Source organism: Salvelinus alpinus, chromosome 34 (genome assembly GCF_045679555.1).
Source record: "Salvelinus alpinus chromosome 34, SLU_Salpinus.1, whole genome shotgun sequence".
In the NCBI taxonomy this organism is placed as follows: domain Eukaryota; kingdom Metazoa; phylum Chordata; class Actinopteri; order Salmoniformes; family Salmonidae; genus Salvelinus; species Salvelinus alpinus.
Genome location: NC_092119.1, coordinates 19,263,108 through 19,277,713, shown reverse-complemented (window position 1 = coordinate 19,277,713; position 14,606 = coordinate 19,263,108). Strand labels below are relative to the sequence as shown.

Sequence of the window (14,606 nt, the reverse complement as noted above, 5' to 3'; positions counted from 1 at the left end):
CTGTCCTCTTGTCTGCATTCCTGGGGGGACTGCCACGTGCTACTGTGGAACCGGGTGCATGTGGGGAAGAGGGAAAAGGCTGGTTGTCTACTCTGTTATATCCATTCCAGTACAGCAGGGAGAGAGAAGACATGTAGACTTTGCAGACTGAAGTACAGTTTTACCTGGGGGATATGTCCTGAATAGGGGGAACATATTCCCTTTGTTTAGAAATGAAACACTTTGCTCAATGATAGAAGGAGTGTGGTCACAACTGCACTAGTCCCTTCTCTAGATGCCCCATTTATGAAAATGAGAAAATGTTTCAATTTGGGTATTTTGAGAATCTTTTGCCATTCCATGTGCCGGCCGAGGTGGATGGAAAACATGATGTTTAAAAGCAATTATTCTGCTGTCTGGAAGTGGATTTCTGGGTTCTTGTCTTTGTCTTATTAGTTGGTTATCAGGTGAAGTGCTTGATAAGACTGGCTAGCTACTGCTTCTTGTGTTGTGACCATTTGGTTATATACTATAGGCCTATGTGCATAATTTAGTCCAATGTTAGCTTGGTAGGCTGAGGCTTATTGATTCACAGATGAAGGTTTTATCCTGCATTAGCAACCCCAGCTTATAGTCATTCGGATTTCCCTTATCAGCAAGAAGAGAGTCTAATAGAAATTCCTTACAGAGGGTGTGCCACGTAGAAAGTGCTAGATTTACCACTTTATTAGATTAATAAGATAAAAATGGTTCGTATAAATAGGCCCTCTCTCTTATATTATTGAGATGCCAAGCAATTTGTAGAATTGTGTCTTCCTGAGCAAAATGTCTGTGTCTAAGCACATTTTAGACGATACACTTTTTAGAGAATTGTGCTATTCAATGCTTTGCTTTCTCCCCAAAATTGAAAGTATTAACCTGTATAAAAAAAAATGGAACAGCTCTTTCTTTTTTTATTGATTTTGAAACGGTAAATTTGAGCTTTATCTCTCTGAAGGTCCCGGGGAACATCGTAGAGGCTGGTCTCATGGACCTCCACGGCCCAGCCGAGGACTCCTGGGAGTGGGATGAAATGGACATGGCCATCGTGGAGTACATGGAGCCACAGGAATTTGATGACAAACAAAATGCTGAATGTGAATCAGGTCCTGGATCCCCTGGGGCTGGTTTAGACTATGACATGTCCGAGTCGAGCCCGCGTGTCACTCAGCGAGGGATGTCCTTGAACGAATCGTCTAGAATGACGCCTCTGTCTTCTCACCGTCCCAGTGTCTATCAGGTGTACAGCCTGCATAATGTGCAGCTTTACAGACAGCCTCACTTCCCCTCCGTACACAAGACCTCTTCTCCAGTCAAAGCCGGGGGGAAGCAGCCTCTTCTGAAGAGCCTGAGCAAAGACTCCTCCTTCTCATCTGTGGAATCCCTGCCAGACCTCCTAGGGGGTCTGTTTGGCGGGGGAAAGCAGGGGGGACGTGGAGGGGAGTCCCCACGCAGATCAGAGAGCGAGAGCGGGATAGTCAGTGAGGGCGAGACAGAGTCTACTGCCAACTCCGTGGTCTGTCTAGATGACCCACGGAGAGGAGGCAGCACCTACCTCAGACCCCCCCCAGGAGTCAACTCACCTGGGGAAGACGACGAGGAGGAGGGGAGGTTGTGTGACGAGGACATTGACAGGATCCTAGAGCGGGCCAACAGGGTAGCGCTGTATGGGGACTGTGTGTCTGTGACGGCGCTGAGAGATCGAGACCAGAACAGATGCAAAGCAGCGAAGAAGAAGAGAGGTGGAGGAGGAGGAGAGGAGGGAGGTGGAGGAGGGGAGAACCGGAGGAGACACAGGAGAGAGTCCAACGTGGAGATTCTGATCAACGGACGTGGCCTCAGCCCTGACTCCGAGGAGGAAGATGAGAGAAGAGTGACAGGGGTGAAGGGCCTTAGAGACAGAGAGATCCCCCATCTGTCCCAAGGGTCCTCCCTGGAGTCCCTGTATGCAGCGGGGGAGCTATTTCCAGCCGGCAAAGACACTCTCCAGCGCTCCACGTCTCTGGAGAGCTGGCTGGCTCCATGTAAGAGCTGGGAGGAGGCCGAAGGAGAAGGAGGCAGCCAGGGCAGCTTGAGGGAGCTGGGCCTGGGCATCGGAGCCATAGAGTCCACAGGGGAACTGAGCCGCAGGACTCTGGAGCTCCTCAAACGCCTGGAGAACATCCAGACCCCGCTACACGACCTAAAGATGACACGCAGCATCTCTGACATCACTCTGCAGAGCAGCAGCTCCCTCTGCCACCCTGGGGTGGGGTATGGATCTTGGGGGCCTGGGCACACTGGGTGCCTCTCAGGGGACCGAGGTGGTTCCCCCTCCTCCGTCAATGAGAGCTCGGCTGCTTCTCTGACAGAGCTGAGCAGCACAGAGGACTCGTCGGTGGGCTCTGAGGACCTGGCCGTACTGAGGAACCGCTGCTACCTGCTGGACTCCAACGCATCCTTCAGGAAGCACCACCACCGGGCCCAGCCAGGGGGTCACCACGGAGGCCATGGGGGTCACGACGAGGCAGACGCCAGCATCAGCATGGTGGTCAACGTGTCATGCACCTCTGCTTGCACAGATGACGAGGATGACAGTGACCTTCTGTCTAGCTCCACGCTGACATTGACTGAAGAGGAGTTGGGTATCAAGGAGGATGAGGAGGAGGACAGTGACCTTCTGTCTAGCTCCACGCTGACCCTGACTGAAGAGGAGCTGGGTATCAAGGAGGATGAGGAGGAGGACAGCTCAGTCGCCTCTGAGGAGGAGTACATGGAGGGCTCCTTGGGCCTAGGCATGGAGTACATGAAGAACGAGTTCCACAACTGGATCCACAATCCTTCCCGCTCCCAGCAGCAGTCCCAGTCTGGCAGGGACAAGAACCAAGGGTATAACCCTCTAGGGGACGAGCTGCAGTGTGACACCCTATCCAAAGACCGCACCAACAGGCTGTCTGTAGGCACCGAACACTGCTCCTTCCTAAACCGCTCAGCGCTGAGGCACCTGGAGTCCCAGTCCAACAGCAACGTGAAGAAAGAGTGCCTCGGAATTCTGCCTGACGTGGTGAACACCAACAGGAAGAACGCCACGCGGAGGTATATCAGCCAGTTTGTAGATGACATGGAGAACGGGAATGTGGAAAACTCCCACATCAAAGGAAAGGATGAGGATGATGAGTTATTACGAGAGGAGGGGAGCCTTTTCACCAAGAAAGGGGAGTCCTTCAAAAACTGTTATGTGAACGAGTCAGTGGTGAATGGAGGGGACCAGCAGAGGGGCATGGGAATGGCCACTGCCACCACGCCGTCCTCGTGTGAGACGCTGTCCCAGCTCCAGGCCAAGGAGTCCTCTCTAGAGAGCCAGCTCAGAGGGGAAATCCCCTGTCAGAGCTCCAGCCACTCCTCCCCCTCTCTCTCCCCACTGGAGGACCGCGGTGGCTCCCACCACCACCTTGCCCTACAGAAACCACCCCATTCTGGAAACAGCAGTCAGGAGAATCTCTTCTCTTCATTCCTCTGTGATGTCCACACCCAGCAGAGCATTGGAGATGCCAACCCCATCCCAGACCCCAACTCAGACCATCCCTGCTGCAGCCACCCCCACCCCCAGGCACCCCCACGCCAGGACCAAAAGAGCCAGGAGAACGTGCACAACTTTGTGATGGAGATCATCAACATGGCCTCGGTGGCTCTGAAGAACAAGGAGAGCCAGGCGGAGGACAAAGAAAGACCCGGCCAGACTGGAGCCCAGATCAGGGACAAAGTCCTGGAGCACTCCCACCGGACCATCCACCTCCACAAGGGAGACTTCTACTCCTACCTGTCTATCTCCTCCCACGACTCGGACTGTGGAGAGGTTAGTGCCTGTATAGACAGCAAGAGCACCACCCCCTTACTGTCGTCTACCCCAGATATCAGGGACGAGGAGATGCTGTTCGAGGCCTGTACTGAGAAAGTGTACCTTGGACCTCCTCTCTGCTACAGCATGGCTGTCACCAAGAGGCAAAGGAGGCAGAGTCCCAAATTAACTGACTACTACTCCTCCTCTCCCTCTCCTGCTGCCCAAAGCCAGATTCAGAGCCAAGCGCCTCTGCCCGCCTGCAATGAATACCAAGAAGAACATGGTATTTCTCCTGGAAGTATAGCTTGGAGACAGCTACAGTGCCATAATGAGGCTTCTTATCTTAATCCGTTACCATGTGAAACCCTGATAGACACTGTTGAATGTTTAGCAGATACTGAAATGCTTGAATCTAACATTTCCCCTGTAATGACTAAGATAAGAGTCTCTTGCTCCAGTACATATCCTTTAAAAGAGGAAGGCAGCCTCTGTCCCCCAATAAGAAAGTGTGATTCGGATGAAAAAGGATCTACTTCACAGTGGATGAAACAGAAGAATGTCAGGAAAGGCTACAGCTCTCTTCAGGAAGTCAAGTCAACTCATAAACAGAAGCAGGTGAGTTAGACATTACACCCTTTATACACCCACCCACCTATCTCCACGTAATGGGACTGGTGCGCATTTCACCCTGTTATGTATTCATATCTGTGACTAAATATTGAGGAGATATTTTTATTCCCTCCTTCATTCATCCCCTCCTCCTCCTCCTCCTCCTCCTCCTCTTCTTCCCCTGAAGTGTCGATGGAAGAGGGATTTGCTTAGCATCCTCCGATTTAGAATGTTAAGGTCTACGGAACAGAATAATCATAATCAGTCAGATTACATTATGATTCATAAGCAAGAATTCCCGGCGAAGAACCATTATTTAATTTCATGACTGAATTACCATGTGTTTGTGTCCTTTTAAGAGGTTGCTCTATTTCATATGCTAAGTTGCCACTTCTCTGGCTGTTCTCTTCAGAAACCTGATGCCTGACCTTCTATAACACTGTTATCTGGCTGTGTCAATTGGTGAATAATTAAGTGATTACCTTGTAAACTGCCGTAATTATAAAAACATCCAACAAAGGAAGCTAAAAGGTGGGGTAGTGTGAGCTGTGGAAGATGTAATGATTCTGTTACAGACAGGAAATGTAATTGATAGACAGATCTTTACAAACAGATTATTTTCAAAGCTGTTAAGACAATTCTCAGCAACAATTTAAAGTGAAGAGGGAATTGTTTTCCATTAGCTACTTGTTGTTTTAAGTCATTTACACTAACCCTATGTTATTTCCTCATATCTTGTAGCTATGCATTGTAACTAAAGAAATATGAGTGGATTACAGAAAATATAAAACGACCAACAATTTGGTTTGTGGTTTGATTTATTTTCTCTCTCACTCTCTCTTTCTCCCCCACCTCTCTATTTCTCCCTCTCTCTATCACTCTCTCCTCTCCCCATCTCTCTCTCTCCCCCTCTCTATACTCTCTCCTCTCCACAGTCTCCAAGGTCAGGCCAAGGTTGTGGGGAGGTCGGGGGCCGGGGCCCCCGGGGTAGTGGCCCTGTCTCTGACAACTCATCTGCTTCAAAGACTGGAACTGCCAGGCCCCAGGTCATGGTATGTACAGTATGATGAGTACCGCCACACACACACACACGCATGGGCGCACGCACACACACACACACACCCTCTCGGGCTGTGTACTTTACCTGGGAAAATGGCCAAAAGGGTTTCTCCCTCTCGTCGTAGCATTCCATTGCAAACACATTTTCCGCCTCATTCCATACTGCCAGTAAGCACATTCAAAATAAGTTTTGCCATTCATTTAAAAAAAGTACTCTCTTCTTTTCACCCCTCTCTGCAGAAAATGTTCAATGATGAGACATACAGTTGAAGTCGGAAGTTTACATACACTTAGGTTGGAGTCATTAAAACTCGTTTTTCAACCACTCCACAAATTTCTTGTTAACAAACTATAGTTTTGGCAAGTCTGTTGGGACATCTACTTTGTGCATGACACAAGTCATTTTTCCAACAATTGTTTGCAGACAGATTATTTCACTTATAATTCACTGTATCACAATTCCAGTGGGTCAGAAGTTTACATACACTAAGTGTCACTCCCTGACCTTAGAGATCCTTTTTATATCTCTATTTTGGTTGGTCAGGGCGTGAGTTGGGGTGGGCATTCTATGTTTTTGTTCTATGTTGTCTATTTCTATGTGTTTGGCTGGGTGTGGTTCTCAATCAGAGGCAGCTGTCTATCGTTTTCTCTGATTGAGAACCATACTTAGGTAGCCTTTTCCCACCTGTGTTTTGTGGGTAGTTGTTTTCTGTTTTGTGTGAGTGCCTGACAGAACTGTTGCGTTTTGTTCCACTTTTGTTTTTTGTTTCAGTGTTCAGGCTATATTAAAACATCATGAACACGTACCACGCTGCGCTTTGGTCTACTCCTTCTTCCTCAGACGAACATCGTTACAGAACTACCCACCACCAAAGGACCAAGCAGCGGGGTAAGGAGGACTGGACATGGGAGGACATCCTGGACGGCAAAGGATCCTACACGTGGGAGGAGATCCTGGCTGGAAAAGATCGCCTGCCATGGGAGCAGGTCGAAGCAGCAAGGAAGGCGGAGGCAGCTAGGAAAAGGGCCAGGGATTACACGGGGACAAGACTGGCACTAAAGACCGGGAGGCCACTCCAAAACATTTTTGGGGGGAGGCTCACGGGGGGATTGGCTGAGCCACGTTGGAGACCTGAGCCAACTCCCCGAGCTTACAGTGGCGGGCGTCGTACTGGTCAGGCACCGTGTTATGCGGTGGAGCGCACGGTGTCTCCAGTACGTGTTCTTAGCCCGGTGCGCTATATCCCAGCTCCTCGCATCGGCTGGGCTAGAGTGGGCATCGAGCCAGGACGGAGTGTGCCAGCCCTGCTCTCCAGACCTCCAGGACGTCTCTATGGCCCAGGATATCCTGCGCCGGCTCTGCGCACTGTGTCTCCAGTGCGTCTGCACAGCCCAGTGCGCCCTGTGCCTGCGCCCCGTACGTCCCGGGCCAAAGTCACCATCCAGCCAGGACAGGTTGTGCTAGCTCTGCGCTCGAGACCGCCAGTGCGCCTCCACGGCCCAGTGTATCTGGTGCCTCAGCCAAGGAAAAGGCCTCCTGCATGTCTCCCCAGCCTGGTGAGTCCTGTGCCTGTGCTAAGCCCTAACCCTACTGCATGTCTCCCCAGCCTGGTGAGTCCTGTGCCTTCTCCCAGAGCCAGGCCTCCTGTGTGTCTCTCCACTCAAGTGGTGATCCATGGCAAGAAGCCTCCAGTGATGATCCATGGCACGAAGCCTCCAGTGATGATCCATGGCACGGAGCCTCCAGTGATGATCCATGGCACGAAGCCTCCAGTGATGATCCATGGCACGAAGCCTCCAGTGATGATTCATGGTAAGAAGCCTCCAGTGATGATCCATGGCACGAAGCCTCCAGTGATGATCCATGGCAAGAAGCCTTCAGTGATGATCCATGGCAAGAAGCCTCCAGTGATGATCCATAGCAAGAAGCCTCCAGTGATGATCCATGGCACGAAGCCTCCAGTGATGATGCATGGCACGAAGCCTCCTGTGCGTCTCTCCACTCCAGTGACGCCCTTCAGTCCGGAGCCTCCAGCAACGATCCCCAGCCCGGAGCCTCCAGCGACGATCCCCAGTCCGGAGCCTCCAGCGTCGATCCCCAGTCCGGAGCCTCCAGCGTCGATCCCCAGTCCGGAGCCTCCAGCGTCGATCCCCAGTCCGGAGCCTCCAGCGTCGATCCCCAGTCCGGAGCTGCCAGAGTCTCCCTCCTGTCCGGAGCTGCCAGAGTCTCCTTCCTGTCCGGAGCTGCCAGAGTCGCCCTCCTGTCCGGAGCTGCCAGAGTCGCCCTCCTGTCCGGAGCTGCCAGAGTCGCCCTCCTGTCCGGAGCTGCCAGAGTCGCCCTCCTGTCCGGGGCCCTCTGCAAGGGTTCCCAGTCCAGGGTCAGCGGCGAGGGTCCCCGCTCCAGAGGCGCCACATAAGTGGGCCAAGCTTAAGGTGGAGCGGGGTCCACGTCCCCCACCAGAGCCACCACCGCGGATAGATGCCCACCCAGACCCTCCCCTATAGGTTTAGGTTTTGCGGCCGGAGTCCGCACCTTTGGGGGGGGGGGGGGGGGGGGGGGTACTGTCACGCCCTGACCTTAGAGGTCCTTTTTATGTCTCTATTTTGGTTGGTCAGGGCGTGAGTTGGGGTGGGCATTCTATGTTTTTATTCTATGTTGTCTATTTCTATGTGTTTGGCCGGGTGTGGTTCTCAATCGGAGACAGCTGTCTATCATTGTCTCTGATTGAGAACCATACTTAGGTAGCCTTTTCCCACCTGTGTTTTGAGGGTAGTTGTTTTCTGTTTTGTGTGAGTGCCTGACAGAACTGTTGCGTTTTGTTCCACTTTTGTTTTTTGTTTCAGTGTTCAGGCTATATTAAAACATCATGAACACGTACCACGCTGCGCTTTGGTCTACTCCTTCTTCCTCAGACGAACATCGTTACACTAAGTTGACTGTGCCTTTAAACAGCTTGGAAAATTCCAGAAAATGATGTCATGGCTTTAGAAGCTTCTGATAGGCTAATTGACATCATCTGAGTCAATTGGAGGTGTACCTGTGGATGTATTTCAAGGCCTACCTTCAAACTCAGTGCCTCTTTGCTTGACATCATGGGAAAATGAAAATAAATGAGGCAAGACCTCAGAAAAAAAATTGTAGACCTCCACAAGTCTGGTTCAACCTTGGGAGCAATTTCCAAACACCTGAAGGTACCACGTTCATCTGTACAAACAATAGTACGCAAGTATAAACACCATGGGACCACGCAGCCGTCATGCTGCACAGGAAGGAGACGCATTCTGTCTCCTAGAGATGAATGTACTTTGATGCGAAAAGTGCAAATCAATCCCAGAACAACAGCAAAGGACCTTGTGAAGATGCTGGAGGAAACAGGTACAAAAGTATCTATATCCACAGTAAAACGAGTCCTATATCGACATAACCTGAAAGGCCGCTCAGCAAGGAAGAAGCAACTGCTCCATAACCGCCATAAAAAAGCCAGACTACGGTTTGCAACTGCACATGGGGACAAAGATCGTACTTTTTGGAGAATTGTCCTCTGGAGGAAAAAGGGGGAGGCTTGCAAGCCGAAGAACACCATTCCAACCGTGAAGCACGGGGATGGCAGCATCATGTTGTGGGGTGTGCTTTGTTGCCGGAGGGACTGATGCACTTCACAAAATAGATGGCATCATGAGGGAGGAAAATTATGTGGATATATTGAAGCAACAGCTCAAGACATTAGTCAGGAAGTTAAGGCTTGGTTGCAAATGGGTCTTCCAAATGGACAATGACCCCAAGCATACTTCCAAAGTTGTTGCAAAATGGCTTAAGGACAGCAAAGTCAAGGTATTGGAGTGGCCATCACAAAGCCCTGACCTCAATCCTATAGAACATTTGTGGGCAGAACTGAAAAAGCGTGTGCGAGCAAGGAGGCCTACCAACCTGACTCAGTTACACCAGCTCTGTCAGGAGGAATGGGCCAAAATTCACCCAATTTATTGTGGGAAGCTTGTAGAAGGCTACCCGAAACGTTTGACCCAAGTTAAACAATTTAAAGGCAACGCTACCAAATACTAATTGAGTGTATGTAAACTTCTGACACACTGGGAATGTGATGAAAGAAATAAAGCTGAAATAAATCATTTTCTCTACTATTATTCTGACATTTCACATTCTTAAAATAAAGTGGTGATCCTAACTGACCTAAGACAGGGAATTTTTACTAGCATTAAATGTCAGGAATTGTGAAAAACAGAGTTTAAATGTATTTGGCTAAGGTGTATGTAAACTTCCGACTTCAACTGTAACAGCGTATTTCTGGCATTCATGACTAAGTGCCTTAGTCTAGTAGTTAGACAATGTTAGGATTCAAGTGCTTCAGTCTAGTAGTTTAACAATGTTATGATTCAAGTGCCTCAGTCTAGTAGTTAAACAATGTAATGATTCAAGTGCCTCAGTCTAGTAGTTAGACAATGTTATGATTCAAGTGGCTCAGTCTAGTAGTTAAACAATGTTATGATTGAAGTGGCTCAGTCTAGTAGTTAAACAATGTTATGATTGAAGTGCCTCAGTCGAGTAGTTAAACAATGTAATAATTCAAGTGCCTCAGTCTAGTAGTTAAACAATGTTATGATTCAAGTGCCTCAGTCGAGTAGTTAAACAATGTAATGATTCAAGTGCCTCAGTCTAGTAGTTAAACAATGTTATGATTCAAGTGCCTCAGTCTAGTAGTTAAACAATGTTATGATTCAAGTGCCTCAGTCTAGTAGTTAAACAATGTTCTGATTCAAATTACAGGAACTCTACTCTCCACAAAGTTTTCCTTTACCAGCAAATTGGTTTGAAAACTATGTATTATCTTATAAGGGATATGTATCGTCTGGGGTTAGCCGTTGCATTATACCCTTTCCTTACTCTCTTTCATGCCTTCATCAGAAACTGCTGGAGGAATGAGTGCCTTGGGTTGAGTAGTCAAACAATGTTATGATTCAAGTGCCTCAGTCATCCTTAAGAATACATCAATGACTTCACAGTTTCATTCCAATCCCTGCTGAGAGTCCTTGAACAAAATCACATGTACTCACTGCTGTCAGCACAAAAATAATTCTTATACAGTAAGCATTTAGCCTTACTACAATTATTGTAGTACAGTATGAATTTAGCCGTACTAAAATACTTGTAATACTTTTAGGCATTTAGCCGTACTACAATTATTTTTATACAGTATGAATTTAGCCTTACTATAGTACTTGTAATACAGTACTAATTTAGCCTTACTAAAATATGTGTAATACTTGTAGGCATTTAGACGTACTACAATTATTGTAGTACAGTATGAATTTAACCTTACTAAAATACTTGTAGTACAGTATGAATTTAGCCTTACTAAAATACTTCATATACAGTTTGAATTTAGCCTTACTAAAATACGTGTAATACTTTTAGGCATTTAGCCTTACCACAATTATTTTTATACAGTATGAATTTATCCTTGCTAAAATACTTGTAGTGCAGTATGAATTTAGCCTTGCTAAAATACTTGTAATACAGTATGCATTTAGCCTTACTAAAATACTTGTAATACAGTATGAATTTAGCCTTACTAAAATACTTGTAAACAGAATGAATTTAGCATTACAAAAATACTTGTAATACTTTTAGGCATTTAGCCTTACTACAATTATTTTATACAGTATGAATTTAGCCTTACTATAGTACTTGTAATACAGTACTAATTTAGCCTTACTAAAATATGTGTAATACTTGTAGGCATTTAGACTTACTACAATTATTGTAGTACAGTATGAATTTAACCTTACTAAAACACTTGTAGTACAGTATGAATTTAGCCTTGCTAAAATACTTGTAATACAGTATGAATTTAGCCTTGCTAAAATACTTGTAATACAGTATGAATTTAGCCTTACTAAAATACTTGTAATACAGTATGCATTTAGCCTTACTAAAATACTTGTAAATAGTATGAATTTAGCATTACAAAAATACTTGTAATACTTGTAGGCATTTAGCCTTACTACAATTATTTTAATACAGAATTAATTTAGCCTTACTAAAATACTTGTAATACTTGTAGGAATTTAGCCTTAGTCAACTACAACTCACTCACCGCAAAGGCAAAATTACCTTTTCTCAATAATATATAATTGTGTGCTACAAAAGGCCACTCACCTCAGAGGTGTATTTCTCCACTCTTCTGTATCAGTTACAATAGTATGAACCAACTGTTTCTGCAGGGAGAGTTGCATGCCATTAAAATACTGTAAGCTGTTTGTAAGAGGACTAGGCTGTGTATTTAGTTATTAGTTATGTGGGGATGTCATCCCCCAGGGGCACCCCTGGGGCTAAACACTCTGCTGTCTCCCCTCTGTGAGTCCCCCCTGTCCCCCCTCTCCCCCACTGTCTCCATACTGTCCAATGCCAGCCCTCAAGGCAGGACACATGAGCCCCAGCCGAGCACCAGTAGTCACACAACCAGGCGCTGCAGGTGAGCCAGTCATGTGCCCTGTCCCCATGCCAGCCTCAGCGCGCACAACTAGCTACACCCAGTAGTCATGTACAGCTGTATCTGACCCCCGTACTGCCATCTCGTCTGGCCCACCTGTTCAACCCCGCTACACGCCATACCACTATAATAGGGGAACAGGTGCCATTAGTTCTATGGTGAATACAGACCAAGAAGCACTGCTGAATGAATCAGTCAGTCTGTACCATGGTCTGTGGTTTAGAGACTAATGTAAATAGTGTTGTTGCGTCACAGCGTGGTTTGTTGAACATTGTACATTGAGGACAAATGTTTCAAATATTCACACTTCATATATGTTTTGGGGAATATACAGTACGATGTAGTTTTGTAATATATCAGTATATACAGTACGATGTAGTATTGTAATATATCACTGGCAGTGTTTGTGTGAGCTGGTCATTACTAAATTAGAAAAAAAAAGTGAAAATAGCTACAGAACAGATATTGTGTAATGGTAACTTGACTGACATTTGTACTGTATGTATCTTTGTCTTCTTGTCTTACAGAGACTGTCTGGGAGTGTAGCCTCATCCACCTCCAGGGCTCAGCTGTGAGAGGGGATGGTCCATGTCTGTGTGCAGTGTCCATCCTGTTGGCCTGTGGCCTGGGCTCTCTCCCCTGTTCCCCTGGTCAATGGCTCTCTCCAGCCTGCTACTCAAGCTTCCTCTTCTTCCTTCTGGCTACTGTAATGCTGACCCCTGACCTTTGACCTCTCAGTGACCCGCACCATCCTCTGCTCCTCCAATCCGTCCCAGACTGGAACTGAGCTACCTCACTGCTCTGCCACCAACCATACAAACCTTCACCAAACCCTCACCAAACACACACAGACACATACTTCTTCCGTCAGTTTGTATGGCATTTCTCACTATCTCACCAGTACTGTAGAACCAGCTGCAGATATTATAAGCCCAGGACACAAGTTTTCCTTGTTTGCTGCATCAGTAGAAGGTAAGGACAAATGTGAAGAGGACACATGGAGTGGGAGAGTACTTTGAGAGCTGCTGTTTGGTGATTAGTTCCATCCTGTCTGGACAGAACAGCACTGCTGAGAGTTCCAGAGCGTTCTGAGAGGTCCAGCTCCATGGCAACTTGTGTTAAGAAAGAGAAAGCCAGAGGGAAAGAGAGGGGTTGTTTTGGCACTCAACTGATGGAGGAAATGGAAGTTGGACCTATGTCATAAAGAAAGCCAAATGCAAGTAGATCTATCTATGCAACACGTCCCAGGTTGGAAACAGCTGAACAGTGTTGTGTAGTAAGAGATTGATGATGACTGTTGACTTAAATTCAGCATCTATCTACTATTTCCTTTTTAATTTTTTATTCCTAAGACATAAAGGCAGGGTACTACTAAGAGGGAAGGTTTTACACTTTAAAAATGTGTGCCTTGCTGTTGTGATTTCTAATACCTTTTTGTTAAAACACTGCTTCCCCAGTTAGGTGTTCAAAAGATGTAGAGAATGGGAAACAACAGCAAGGTTGAAACAGGCATCCATATATATGTATATGTTCTCCAACCTTGACGTATCATGATGGTGTACATGCTTTGTGTTTAGTGTAAAAGTGTTCTGTGATGTGGGATACTATCAGCGTTAAACTGCATGGTTAACAATACATATACAGACATGTTTAGAAATGAACTCCATTTATTGGAAACCATTTGATTACATGCATTTTCTGTATGCAAATCACCTGAAACAATGTACAAACATCCTTCATTGTTGATCATTTCCTTTCTCAACACTATAAATCAAAAATGCTCAAGTGCGACATTAAATGGGAGATGTGTCTGAGACGTCATGATTGGGGATCCGAGGAGTCAGCACTAGGAAAAACAGCTGATTGACAAGACTGATTGAGGTTATATGAAAACATATGTTAAGAGATGTCATTGAATGTTTCTACAAAATGCTACATAAAGTGTGTGTCAGCGTCCAAATGGCAACCTATTCCCTAATGAGTGCACTATATAGGAATAGGGTACCATTTGGAACACATGCTCAACAGTATAGTCATTACTATAGTCATTACATTCAGTCTACGTTGAGTGTTGCCAGTCACACAGACACAGCCATTAGCATGAATAATGGGTTTTTCACAGGAGGTGCTGATGATTCTGACAATGATGGGATAAGAGAAATTATCCTCTGAGCCCATCAGCGAATCAGCTCTGGAGGTACGTCCCTGTCCCCCCCACACCCATGCTTGTTCTCACACACACACACACACATACATATGGATGCATGTACACACAGTCACACACACTTTTGCACACGCATGCACACACACACACTGCTCAACAGCCAATCAACTTTTCCCTGATTGCCTGGACTAGACTAGCCTTGATGACCCTTTAACTGTAATCGTCCATTTGGTCTTATGGAAGATGCATGTTTGTTGATGGTAAGTGTGTTCTTACATCAGAGCAAATCTGACAGAAAAAAGACAATGGTATCCACTGTTTATAAAGTGACTGTGAATATTACATAAAACATCAAGTTGTGTAACAACAGCTTCCTCAGCCATCAGCAGCAATCAGCAGCCATGTTACAGGCTGTATGTAGATCTAG

At 46.6% G+C, this 14,606-nt stretch overlaps 1 protein-coding gene across 3 annotated transcripts in view; it reads left to right on the top strand.

Moving 5' to 3' along the window:
• Positions 1-13,818, top strand: part of LOC139563516 (A-kinase anchor protein 6-like) — a 258,152-nt gene extending 244,334 nt beyond the window's left edge. For 2 of the 3 annotated variants that reach the window (XM_071382233.1, XM_071382234.1), the window contains exons 13-15: positions 977-4,453; positions 5,383-5,499; positions 12,543-13,818. In XM_071382233.1, coding sequence (XP_071238334.1) covers positions 977-4,453; positions 5,383-5,499; positions 12,543-12,590 — 3,642 coding nt within the window. In that variant the 3' untranslated portion in view covers positions 12,591-13,818. Of the gene's footprint in view, positions 1-976; positions 4,454-5,382; positions 5,500-10,427; positions 11,998-12,542 lie in introns of all 3 variants that reach the window. The other variant, XR_011672571.1, reaches the window with a different exon arrangement.
• Positions 13,819-14,606: the final 788 nt, after the last annotated feature.